The 12,952-nt window shown below is 44.6% G+C and overlaps 1 protein-coding gene across 1 annotated transcript in view; it reads right to left on the bottom strand.

Annotated features, from left to right (window-relative positions):
* The window catches only part of IDH1 (isocitrate dehydrogenase (NADP(+)) 1), a 32,889-nt gene that overhangs the window by 2,060 nt on the left and 17,877 nt on the right, over window positions 1–12,952 (bottom strand). Inside the window, exons 5-8 of the mRNA XM_048486044.1 lie at window positions 5,723–5,900; window positions 3,882–4,033; window positions 3,328–3,468; window positions 1,189–1,351 (exon numbers count right to left, since the gene is read on the bottom strand). Of these exons, the coding sequence (XP_048342001.1) occupies window positions 1,189–1,351; window positions 3,328–3,468; window positions 3,882–4,033; window positions 5,723–5,900 (634 nt within the window). The remainder of the gene's footprint in view (window positions 1–1,188; window positions 1,352–3,327; window positions 3,469–3,881; window positions 4,034–5,722; window positions 5,901–12,952) is intronic.

The raw sequence follows: 12,952 nt of genomic DNA, 5'->3' as shown, positions 1-12,952 counted from the left end.
TCCAATCCAGGCTAAATAATCCTTCATAATTCAGGTGTAACTCTCCGTGTAAGATACTGGCATTGATTAGATTGTTACATGTAATGAATGAAGACAAATGTTAAGAGTTTCCAGTCTCTCTATCAGGGTGCAGAAAAACAAAATAAGAATTAAACAGGATAAACAATATATGAGGGAAGAAGTAGCTGGAAGTGTAAAAAATTAACCAATGTCAGTAAAGGGTTATAGTGTGATACAAGTTTCTTTAAAAAATGGGTCCTGTTGAACTGTCAGAAGTTATACTAAGGAACTCCAAGTCTATGTTTATGCCAGGGTGACACTGTTTAATTTCCTGATGAGTTCTAATTTAGCACCTTTGCGTTATATATTCCCTTTTAAGTTCTTGCGTGGAACTATGACTTCCAAATCTGCAACTATATATTCAGAGAGATTAAAATGTTGCCCCGCTGCTTTCTGAATATTATGATTTCTTATGTCATGTTTGTCTCTATTGATCCCCTCACATAGCGACTGATGCGTTTGACCCAAGTAGGAGGAGGAGGAGGAGTTTGGATTTACATCCCCCCTTTCTCTCCTATAGGAGACTCAAAGGGGCTTACAATCTCCTTGCCCTTCCCCACTCACAACAAACACCCTGTGAGGTGGGTGGGGCTGAGAGCGCTCCGAGAAGCTGTGACTAGCCCAAGGTCACCCAGCTGGCGTGTGTGGGAGTGTACAGGCTAATCTGAATTCCCCAGATAAGCCTCCACAGCTCAGGCGGCAGAGCTGGGAATCAAACCCGGTTCCTCCAGATTAGATACATGAGCTCTTAACCTCCTACGCCACTGCTGCTCCGGAAAGTAGATACCGGAAGGTAGATACCGGAAAGGCATTGCTGGCACATGAAATTGGTTAAGGTGTAAGTGGATGAATCCAAGATGGACACCAAACACAGCAACCAAGTTAGATGCCAACCTGGTACTTGTATACACTCAGGGAATGCTATTACAAGACCTTATCAGCTACAACAGCTCCTTAGTCCTAGCCAAACTTTCCACAAAATCGGCTTCCCATTTTTGTGATCCATCAAACGGCAGAGTGAGGAAATTAACCCAAAGTTTCTGACGACATTTTTATGTATTAATTTCTTTGAACCCGCTTTTGTTTTCCTCCTGATCTTTAAAATCCCTCCCAGGCCTCCCTACTTACTTCGGTAGCCCTTTAATGCAAGCAGACAGATCTTTCGTCATGAAGCCGGCCTCAATCGTCTCGACGCAGACGTCCTCCAGGGCGCTGGCAAATTTCTGGAGCTCTGCGTTGTTATCTAATTTTGCTCTGTGAGCGAGACCTCTGGTCCAGGCAAAGATAGAGGCTGGCAAAGGGGAAGGGGGGTGGGGTGAGAGAAAGAAAAGATCAACCTGCCATGGAAATATCAAATGAATGAGCAGGCTAGTTTCTTCCCCAAGACTACTTAATAACCTGAATTCACCTGCAGATCAAGCAAATGACTCTAGAGCAGTGGTAGCGAACCTATGGCACTCCAGTTCATGGACTACAATCAGATGTTCATGGACTACAATTCCCATCAGCCCCTGCCAGCATGGGAATTGTAGTCCATGAACATATGGAGTGCCATAGGTTCGCCACCACTGCTCTAGAGCTTGTCCAAGGGAGGGTGACCAAAGTGGTAAAAGGTCTGAAATCCATGCCCTATCAGGAGAGACTTAGGGAACTGGGTACATCTAGTCTGGTGAAAGTTGACATGATAGCCATGTTTAAATATTGGAAGGGATGTCATGTTGAAGAGGGAGCAAGCTTGTTTTCAGCTGCTCCAGAGACTAAGACAAGGAGTGATGGATTCAAAGTACAGGAAAAAAGATTCCATCTAAACATTAGGAAGAACTTCCTGACAGTAAGGGCTGTTCGACAGTGGAATACGCTGCCTATGAGGTGACGGAGTCTCCTCCTTTGGAGGTTTTTAAACAGGCTGTTCGCGAGTGCATTGATTGTGTCTTCGTGAATAGCTGAGGGTTGGACTGGATGGGCCTCTCTTCCAACTCTACGATTCTATGACTCACTCTATATTGGGATTTTAGCCTCCCTCGGAGTCCTCATTTCTGGGAATCCCCTTTCCCAAAGCATTATCTTGGAATTATGATGGCGGCTTTTTTTGTATCCTGAACATTTGATGCATTCTTGCTCTTGATTTATTTGGAGATGGTGCTTTGATATCTCATCCTGGTATCTATGTAGAACAGGGGTCTTCAAACTATGGCCCTCCAGATGTTCATAGACTAGAATTCCCATGAGTCCTACCACTTGGCCATGCTGGCAGGGGCTGATGGGAATTGTAGTCCATGAACATCTGGAGGGCCATAGTTTGAAGACCCCTGGTGTAGAAAGTTCACTGCCAGGGAGCTGTGGATGTATCACAGCAAGTAATGGCATGTGTCACGAGTCCATGGAAGTACTTCACAGCTTGTTCAGGTCCGAATTCCATCCACATGACAATAATTTCCTCTGTGCCACATTTCAAAATATGTTTTGGGAGTGCTAATAATCAGAAGTTTCCCCACCCCAAAATGCAGAGTTCATTTTTTTTCATACATCTTGGACACATCTGCATTGCCAACAGCACAGTTCTGGTCCTTAGAGTACAATGTTTCATCTCACATGAGTGGCCTAACAAAGAACCAATGTTTTCAGAGTTCTGTGTGGATACGGTGCAACTGTTGTAGCTGGCCCATGGCTTGGATTCTATAGCTTCCTTTCTCTTGCACTCCTTTAGTGGAAACGGTGCTCCACTGTGAAGCATGTTCTTCTCACACTAGGAACTTTTCTGCTCCTAGAAAGACCTTTGTCTTGCTTAAGGAAAGGTCACATAGTCTGTCTCAGGAAAAGATGTTAGCGGGGTTGTATATTCCTCCACCACAAAGCTGGACCTTCTTTGTGGTAGAATGCTCCGTTTGGGTCCTAGTGCCTACCAGTTTGCAAAAGGCATTTAATGAACTATAAACGCTCTTGTATTAAAGTACCATGTTCAATAATGCACAAAATAATGGCTTTGACAAAGGCAGAGTGTAAAAATGAATAATAATTTTCATATTTGTTCGAGATTATATTGTAACGAGGAAACATACAACCTTCTCAACCGCTGAACCTCAACCGACTGTTCTAACAACCGACTGTACTAACCTCTGGCACAGTGCCAGAGGGAATAAATTCTGCAGTGGAGGACCACTTCTGCAATCGATGAAGATGTGTGCAAGCAGAAAGGAGGTATAGAAAGCAAGCTTAGGCATTTTGTGTAGATGCTCAGTACTACTGAGAAAGCAGAAAGTAGCGTACCGATGGGGTTGGTGGAAGTCTCTTGGCCTTTCTGGTGCATGCGGTAGTGGCGGGTCACTGTGCCATGCGCAGCTTCAGCTTCCACTGTTTTGCCATCTGGACATATCAAGACGCTGGTCATCATCCCCAAGGAACCATAACCTGGGCAGAGGAATAAAGCAGGTGATACTTTTTCACTGAAATTCTGGGGCCCCTTCCACACGTGCAGAATAATACACTTTCAATCTACTTTCAATCCACTTTGCTTGTGGCTGCAAGCCACGTTAAAACAAAAGAATCGCAGACAGTGCGATTCTTGAAAAACCCAAGTTAGGGAGAAAACACGGGGTGGATTCGTGTGAGGAGCAGGATCTGTGCGAAATCATCAAAAAAAAACCCCGCCCCCCAATGGGTTTTATACTGTCATTAGCCTGTGTTTATTGACCCGTGAGGAAGGGGCCTAAAAGAGTTACACTAGACTAGTCTGAGGGCTCTCTTATACGTCACTGCCACCACCGGAATGTCAGTTGGCCAATCAGGTTCCTCAAGTATTGCAATAAAAGGGGTGGGCAAACCTTGTGCAACTGAATCAGACTGAACATCCCCGTCATAGTTCTTGCAGGCCCAGATAAACCCTCCCTCGGATTTCAACGCCTGGGCCACCATGTCGTCTATGAGCCGATGCTCATACCAGATCTTTTTGGCCTCAAACTGTGACCTGTACTCCCTGAAGAAACAAAGAGAACTGAATGTAAAACACGGCAATTACAAGTGTGCCTGCAGACTGAAAGAAGAAGGAAAATAAGGGCACTTTTGCACATTCATAATAATGCATCTTCAATCCACTTTTGCAATTGTTGGCAAGTGGATTTTGCTATTTCACACAGTAAAATCCAGCTGCAAAGTGCCTTGGAAGTGGATTGAAAGTGCATGATTCTGCATGTGCGAAAGTGCCTTCTCTTACATCTTGCATAATGTGTAAGAGGGAGAAAAACATGACATAGGATGCAACAGAAAAGTACATACAGGTCTGTGCAATCTGGATATAAATCTTTCCCCTTGCATATCTGCAACAAAAAGGGTGGGAGACTTACTCTCAAAGAAATAAGTACATTGCAATGGAAGAAGAAGAAGAAGAGTTTGGATTCATATCCCCCCTTTCTCTCCTGCAGGAGACTCAAAGGGGCTTACAATCTCCTTGCCCTTCCCCCCCCCCAAACAAACACCCTGTGAGGTAGGTGGGGCTGAGAGAGCTCCAAAAGCTGTGACTAGCCCAAGGTCACCCAGCTGGCGTGTGTGGGAGTGCACGGGCTAATCTGAATTCCCCAGATAAGCCTCCACAGCTCAGGTGGCAGAGCTGGGAATCAAACCCGGTTCCTCCAGATTAGATACAAGAGCTCTTAACCTCCTACGCCACTGTGGAAGCCACACAGCACCCTAAACAGTCATCTATCCTCACCTACAAACAAAGGCGACCCGCTCTTCTGAAATTTAAATTGAAACAGAAGCTCTGGCACAACACACTTTAAAGATTGCCTTTCCTTCCTGTCTAGCTCATGGGAGCGAGCAGCTAAACTTCACAAAAAGGAGAGCTCCGTCCAAGCCTCTCTTGAGGTTCACATTACAATAGAGATGTTAGAAGAGCACTTTGCCCATGAGAAAGTGGGGGAAGGTGTTCTTGGTACCAGGGAATAGACGGAGGAAAGGGAAGAAAAGTCTGGGGAACCAGATTGAGTCTTAGGCCAGGGTGTCCAACTCTAGGGCTTCAGATGTTCATGGACTACAATTCCCATCAGCCCCTTCTGACATGGCCAACTGGCTGATGGGAATTGTAGTCCATGAACATCTGGAGCGCCAGGGTTGGATACCCCCGTCTAAGGCCCTTGAGTCCTATCTTTAGTTCAGTTTTTATGCTTGATGCATATTATGAAGTTATTTTGAACCCTAAAAGTCTTGAGAACCAGTGTGGTGTCCTGGTAGGTTCTGGAAGATTCAAGTTTGAATTCCTAGTCTGCCACGGAAGCTTGCTGGATCAACTGGAGTCAGTCATCTTTTCTCAGCCTAACCTACCTGCCAGGGTTGTTGCGAGAATAAACCGAAGGAGAGGACTACAATGTAAGTCTCTTTGGCTCTCCATTGGGGAGAAAAGCGGGGAATAAACAGACTAAAAATAAATTTAAAAAAATTATCTTGCTAACACAGATATCCACAATTTCCAATCCGATGTCAATTTAAGTTGAGAAGCTCTATAAAATGCACAAATCAATTCGGTTCCCACTGGTTCTGAGGAGGGGGGGGGAAGGGATTTTGAGATTCAAGAATGAGCTGTTCAAAAATCAGGAAGACAGGGTCTCCTTCCCTTGAATGCAGCTATACCTGGAAAATGACAACAAAACCACAAAACGTTATTAATTACTTCTCATAGATCTCCTGAAAGATGTCCTTGAATCGGCCATCGTATTTCTTCAAAATGGTGTTTTTGGTGCTCATGTACAGAGGCCAACTTTTGGACAGGGCCATCTGGAAGGAACTGTGCGCAAAGTCCTTGATGGATTGGTCGAGGTTGAACATCCCCAGAGCCACACCGCCACAGTCTGTGCCACGGAAAGAGCAAAGCAAAACAAGAATTCAGCTACAATAAGACCTGGCTTCTGAGCAGCACAACAATTCATGTGACAAACACTTATATACAGACGGCCATATTTCCAAACATTAGGGCACAGCCCTTTCATAAAACCATGTCTTTTCTTCAGGGAAACAGAATACTCTTAATAAGACGCTGGAGTATTATGAATATCCATGGTTGTGATGTGTCCAAATAAGATTTATGTCCACAGAAGCTGGCTGAGTGACTTTGACCTGTAAACATTTTGTAGGGAGCACTTATATTCTCCAGATGTTAGTGGGATTCGAGCAAATAGATGGATCCCATCAGCCCCTGCCAGCATAGCCAACTGGCCATGCTGGCAGGGGCTGATGGGAATTGTAGTCCATAACATCTGGAGTGCCAAAGGTTCGCCACCACTGCCTTGGGGAAATCACTCAGCCTCACAGATTTGTTGTGAGGATAAAACGGAGGAGAGAACGATATGTTTATTTTATGAAAGGGTACTGGGGAGGGGAGGGGCTGGCAGTTGGCAAGCAGCTATTCCTTCAGGGGTGCACCAGGATATAAACTAGGGGTGGCCAATCTATAGTGCTCCAGATGTTCATGGACTACAATGCCCATCGGCCCCTGCCAGCACAGCCAATTGGACTACAATTCCCATCAGCCCCTGCCAGCACAGCCAGTTGGACTACACACCTCTATCAGCCCCTGCCAAAGCAATTTCAAGCCAGTTGGACTACAATTCCCATCAGCCCCTGCCAGCACAGTCAATTGGACTACAATTCCCATCTGCCCCTGCCAGCACAGCCAATAAACTATCCCTGTGCTACCCAGGAGTGGGGGAACGGGAGACCCAGAGTTGGAAAGTAGCTGGAGGGCTCTGACCCTCCCTAGTGGGAAGTTCCTACAAACATCAGATGGTGGCAGCAGTTACCAAGACAAAACCCTCGATGAGGAGTTGAGAACCCCTGGGAGGGGCCCAGGTCAAAGCAATAAGTAACAAAGTGATGGCAAAACCCTTTCGGAGACCGAAAGTGCCCAGAATTGCAGAACTCCAAAACCCACTTTATTTATCACAAAGTGCCAACACGGCACTTAACCTGAATACTGAGGTGTCGAGTTTAGAAAAAAAACGGTTCAAGCCCGAGATGCATGCTACTCCAGGAGTAAGCTTGGTGGTAGTCGGTGGCTTGGCTTTGAAGCAACTGTGCATCCTTTTGAATGGGTGAATCACTTCCATCCGAGGAGGGTTTGATTACTTCCAGAAGCAAAGCCCCATTGCCAAAGCAACTGAACTCGTTCCGGTAAAGGGATTTGCAAGCCTGAAGTTCTTGCATGAAATTCATGCAGTGGGTTGAAAGGTGCCAACAGGGGTTAAATACACCCTGGCTACTTGCTTCCCTCATGAATTTGGTCTGTAGTTTTAACACTACTGTTCGAGCACGGCTGCCCAGGCTACAGCCTGGATGCATGTGTGATCTAACTCTGTTTCATAGCGTGCCCGCAGAGTAGGGTTTCTGAGGTGCCACCTCTGGCACCCATGCCATAGGTTCGCCACCACTGCAATATAAGTTGGTTTGAGCTGCCACTGAGAGGAACACGATGAGTGAACTGAAAATGAATGAAACGGAGTTTTGGAAGGCATTTCCAAGGAAAACATCATCCTTTGACGGAGACGCTGGTTCCCGGCAAGGTTCTCCCTGCAAATATCAAGCTAATGTCTCCTTACAACTTTACTCTGTTTTTCCCTTCCTTCAAGAAGCTGAACATGCCACACATAGATTATCCTTCCATTTTATCCTCACAACAATCCTGCGAGGTAGGCGAGGCGGAGAAAGGGTGACCCTCACTTTGAAATGTGTATCACTGACTTAGAGACTGATTAGAGACAACGCCTGCATTTTTAAAAAATGCCTGTGGAGTTTAATTATTTTATTGCCTCTTGCTTCAAACTGCTGGGCATAACGTGAAACCAGCGTAATTCAAAGCAGCATGACTGGAATTCGCCATCACACCTGGAGGAGTTTGCCCCCTCTCTTTGTAAACATTTTTTAAAAAATAACATCCCATCCAATGAGCGCTGTAGTGAACTTGAAGGCTTGCGCACAGTTAGATGTCATTGGTCAGTCCTGAGAAAATGTACTATGGAGACTGGTACCCAATTGAAGAAGAAGAAGAAGAGTTTGGATTTATATCCCCGCTTTCTCTCCTGCAGGAGACTCAAAGGCTTACTTAATCTCTTGGCTCCTTCCCCCTCACAACAAACACTCAATTCTGGTGAGGTAGGTGGGGCCGAGAGAGCTCCGAAACTGTGGATTCAGCTCCAAGGTCCTCCCAGCTGGCGTGGTTATTATTGGGAGTGTTACAGGCTAATCTGAATTCCCCAGATAAGCTACCTCCACAGCTCAGGCGGCAGAGCTGGGAATCAAACCCGGTTCCACCAGATTAGATATACGAGCTCTTAACCTCCTACGCCACTGCTGCTCCATTGGGCCCTTATAACATTGCTATGCTGGAGTGAATACAGTCAAGCTTTCTGAGAACACTGTTTATGGTTCCTAGGTGTACAGGGAATGCGGTGCTTCGATCAGAGGCCGGCCTTCAGAGGGTGCAGACAAGAGTTTGGAGGGATATAATTTATTACTGGCTAAAAATCCACCTGTAACCAAGGGGCCTAATACTAAAATGTATTGCAGATACCCACCAATCTGCTTAGAACTTGACAGTCACCCCAAAATTACTCATGATTGGACTTGATCCTGTATACTTCATGCATCTTTGGAGTTAGTTAAAGCGCAGTAAAGCTTTTTTGAACTACAAAATAACATGGCCCAACTACCAAACCCGTTTAGAGCCTTGAAATCACAGATAGGTACTGCTTTAGCTCCATACTAAATCTCACTTTTCCAAAATATCGATGCGCCTTCTCTAACGAACGCTTCAACACATTTCAATCAGCCCTGTTAATAGGGAGGTTTCAAAAATGGCCCATGGAAACACGAGTTACACTCTAGTACTAGTAATGAGACAGAGTCAATTACTCATTTATTATGGCACTGCCAATTTTATGTAGATGTTAGGAAAACCCAAGTATTGCCCTTGTTGTTTCGACACTTCAGTAAACACCAAACCCAGGAGTGGCAAGTACAATGAAATACAAAAGCAATTCACTCCCTGCTACATACAAAAAGACAAGCAATAAATATTCAAACGTGTTCTGAGTTCTATTGTATTTGAATGCTTTATATAATAGGTGATTACTGTTTTAATTGTACTGTGACACTTTATCATAAATTTCATAGCTATTTATTGGTTGTCTTTTTGTATGCAGCAGAGAGTAAATAGTTTCAATGCTTCACCCATTCTTGTTCCCTTAAACAAACAATATTTTAGCTAATTTCTTGTTGGAGGATAAAGTCCCCAACATTATATATCAAGTGGCAAAATTCTTTTAAATTGCCAGAAGACTACATTGGCTTAGGATATGGTGACCAGACGTCCCGCTTTTGGCGGGACAGTCCCGCTTTAAAACAATTTGTCCCGCGGCAGCGGGTTTTTGAACTGTCCTCGGATTTTGAGAAGTTAGCTGCCACACTGCTCCTCTTCGGCGCGTCTTAGCAAAAAGGGTAGCCTTCAACGCAGGTACTGCGAGTGCATCAGTTGATATTGTTGCTTCGCTTCCGCCGTTTCCTATCATAGGGCGGGAAACGGAGCACTTATAAGTAGCGCTGGCCCGCGCCGCGCTGCCCCGTCCTTAAGGCTGCCCGCCTACTTCACCCAGGTCTCGGTTTACAAAGGTGACAATCTGGTCACCTTAGCTTAGGATTTCTTGCGCTTAGATCTTCTAATTGTTGCAGCTTGCTATTTCATTCTGTATAATTAATGTTAGCATGTCCCCTTGAGAGGGAATGATCATGTACCTCTGGATATTTATTTACTTATTGTTTTATTGTTTTACATGCTGGTCAAAGATCGAACAAACGCATTTGACAAAAGATTTTTGACCCGCTGCCACCACATGAGATTCATAGCACAACAGGATCTGAACTCAGGTCTCCGTCTGGCACTCTAAGCACTACACTACAAATGACTCAGACCCAGAGTAGATTCTAGAGTAGTGGAGAGTTCTCTTTGTGAAGCAGTGGTATAAGAAATCTCTTTGTGAAGCAGTGGTATATGAAACATTTCAACCACACTTTCTGAAACAAAGAAGAGGGAAGACTTTTACCAGTTAAACAGGACCTTTCACTGAGAAACCCGATTCACTTGTTTCAGTAATTTAATATTTAAATTTTGTAATGGCAGCAGAATGTCTCATGACAGGAAAGTGCTCTGGTAACGAAACAGCCTCTGGCTCGCTCCGGCAACCATTGATGGAATATAAAACAGTTACAAAAATGAGTCACAAGCAAGTTCTTCATTCAGAGCTCAGGTAAGAACGGAGCCTTAAGTCAGCCACTATCTTGGTCAAACCAAGTGTTGTCTCTCCCCTCTATCTGAAACACGGGAGAAAATAATACTCTCCTATCCTTCGCGTTTCTGTAAGGATTATTTCTGAGTTTTCCTCAAGTTTCTAAGAAGTAGATGAAGCCCAAAACAATGGGTGGAAAGTTTGCTAGCTGGGAATTAAGGCCAGAACCGCACTGGCTTGAACGCCTTCCAACGAGTCACCAGCCTCCGCTTGTCACAGCTGGGACACAGCCACAATTGACACAGCCTGCAACTGTTCAACCGTGCCAGAATGCAAATCTTAATTGAATGCGACAATAGCGCGCCCCAGACAGTTTTTTAAGGACCATAATAAAGCCGTCCACCATTTCTGCCCTGTGCAACTAAATATAAAACATTCACTACACAGCTATCCTAACGTCTGCGGCCATAAATAGCAGACTGATTCCCCCTGCTTCAATATTCAAAGGCGGCATCAGTGAAAAGTGTATAATTCATAGTTCTAATGAATGAGGCCTCTTGTTTGTCCAGACAACGTCAACTCTGTTAATCCGCACACAAGCCCAATCCCCTAGCAACTTTCTGAAGCCACGCTGAAGGAGGCTGAGAAGCGTGAGGTTATTGAGACAACTCTGTCTCCATTCTCGGCCTCCCCTTTGGATAAATAAGGAAGCTGGTAGTAATTTTGTACAGAGCACAAGCCCTACAAATGCTCACCGCTCCGGAGATTTACCATTGCTTAAAGACTAGATTATTTGATCAAGAGTACCAATTTCTCCTGAGCAAAGCGCAAAGCTCTTGCTCTCCAATATTCTTTAGGATTATCCCTCAGAAATCTAGCCCTGCTATATACCTGCAACAACTTATTAATTACAATTGCAGATGGGTCATGACTAGAGCAAGGTGTAACTCTTTTCCGTCAGTACATCTTCAAGGTTGCTTCTCTGGTATTCCACAAAATGAGCGTTGCTGTCGATTTTGTCCTGATACAACTGATACACTTTCTCATATTCTGCTTCATTGTTCAAAATACAACAACATCAGAACTGATTTGAGAACTGTGTTACCAACAGGATTTATGCTCCTTTCTGATAAAATAAAAATGGCTAAGCTTCTAAATAACTCTAACGTTGAAATCTCTGAAGCTGTTGCTATATTTTTACTCTGTGTACTGCAAGTTGAGCAATAATGATCTTTTTATTGTATTTGAAATTCTTGGCACCGGTTTTATGCCTAATAAAGGTTTTGGATTTGGATTTGGACAGAGCACAAGCTTAAACCTCTTCGGAACTGCAGCCACCAAATCTCCACTCAGCCAAGAAGCTTAATGGGTGACTTGGTCCACGCCTGATGGCTATCTCTAACCTACCTCACAGGGTTGTTTTAATGATAAAAAATAGGCTGCGAAAAACACTGTATGTCTCCCTGAACTGTACTGTCAAAGGCTTTCACAGCCAGAATCAAGACTGTGTGGCCGTGGTCTGGTAGTTTTTGCTTCGAACATTTTGCCTGCATCTACGGCTGGTATCTTCAGACTCATGTACCATGGAGGCAAACATATGCCTCTGAAGATGCTAGATGCAGGTGAAATGTTAGGAGCAAAAACTACCAGACCACCACCACACTGCATGGAAAACCCTCACACTCTCTCTGAATTCTTTTAAGGAAAGGCAGAATAAAAAAAAAACCTCTAGAAATATCACAAACCCCATTATGTTCTCACACAGAGTGAACATGAGATGTTTAAAAAAAACTCTGTAATGTTCGGTTTCGCTGTAGGTAGGTAGTTACATCCATCTAAGCCCAAGGGCTCAGAAGGGATTGCATTATAAGGAAGAAAGAAAGATTGCATTATAAGAATGAAAGAAAATGACACGTAAACTCCATCCTACATATCACTTTTAAAAATAAATAAATGTCAGTCCAAGTAGATTTCACAAGCCCTTGTTTCACAACCAGTTGGGCAACTATTAAGGCGGCTTTGGATCATCTGGATTTTCCAGCTATGTTCTGGCCTCTGGCACAAGAAGAAGAGTTTACATTTATACCCCACCTTTCTGTCCTGTAAGGAGACTCAAGGTGGCTTACAAACACCCTTCCTCTCCCCACAACAGACACCTTGTGAGGTAGGTTGGGCTGAGAGAGTTCCAAAGAACTGTGACTAGCCTAAGGTCCTCCAGCAGGAATGTAGGAGTGCAGAAACACATCTGGTTCACCAGATAAGCCTCTGCCACTCAGGTGGAGGAGTGGGGAATTAAACCTGGTTCTCCAGGTTAGAATCCACCTGCTCTTAACCACTACACCGTCCCGGCTCTCAAGAAGAGATGGAAGGTGGTACAATGGCTGCAGCTGATAGAACCAGGCATTCAAAATATACTTCCTGTAATCCTGGTCAGCAGCTAGATTAATGGAAGGGCCGTTTTGAGGAACAACAGCAAGCCTAGACCCTCAATACCATTGAGGAGATGGCTAGCAAGGCCTGCTGTCACATAGCATCCAGCCCCTACTTCCTGGTTTGTGACTGGGTGTGTGAGTGGAGACTCAAGAGTGATATGGATTCAGCCTCCAACTACTCCTAGTGTAAGATTA

Source organism: Sphaerodactylus townsendi, linkage group LG02 (genome assembly GCF_021028975.2).
Source record: "Sphaerodactylus townsendi isolate TG3544 linkage group LG02, MPM_Stown_v2.3, whole genome shotgun sequence".
Classification (NCBI taxonomy): domain Eukaryota; kingdom Metazoa; phylum Chordata; class Lepidosauria; order Squamata; family Sphaerodactylidae; genus Sphaerodactylus; species Sphaerodactylus townsendi.
Note: the sequence above shows the minus strand (reverse complement) of the source record. Positions and strands in the feature narration are given on the sequence as shown.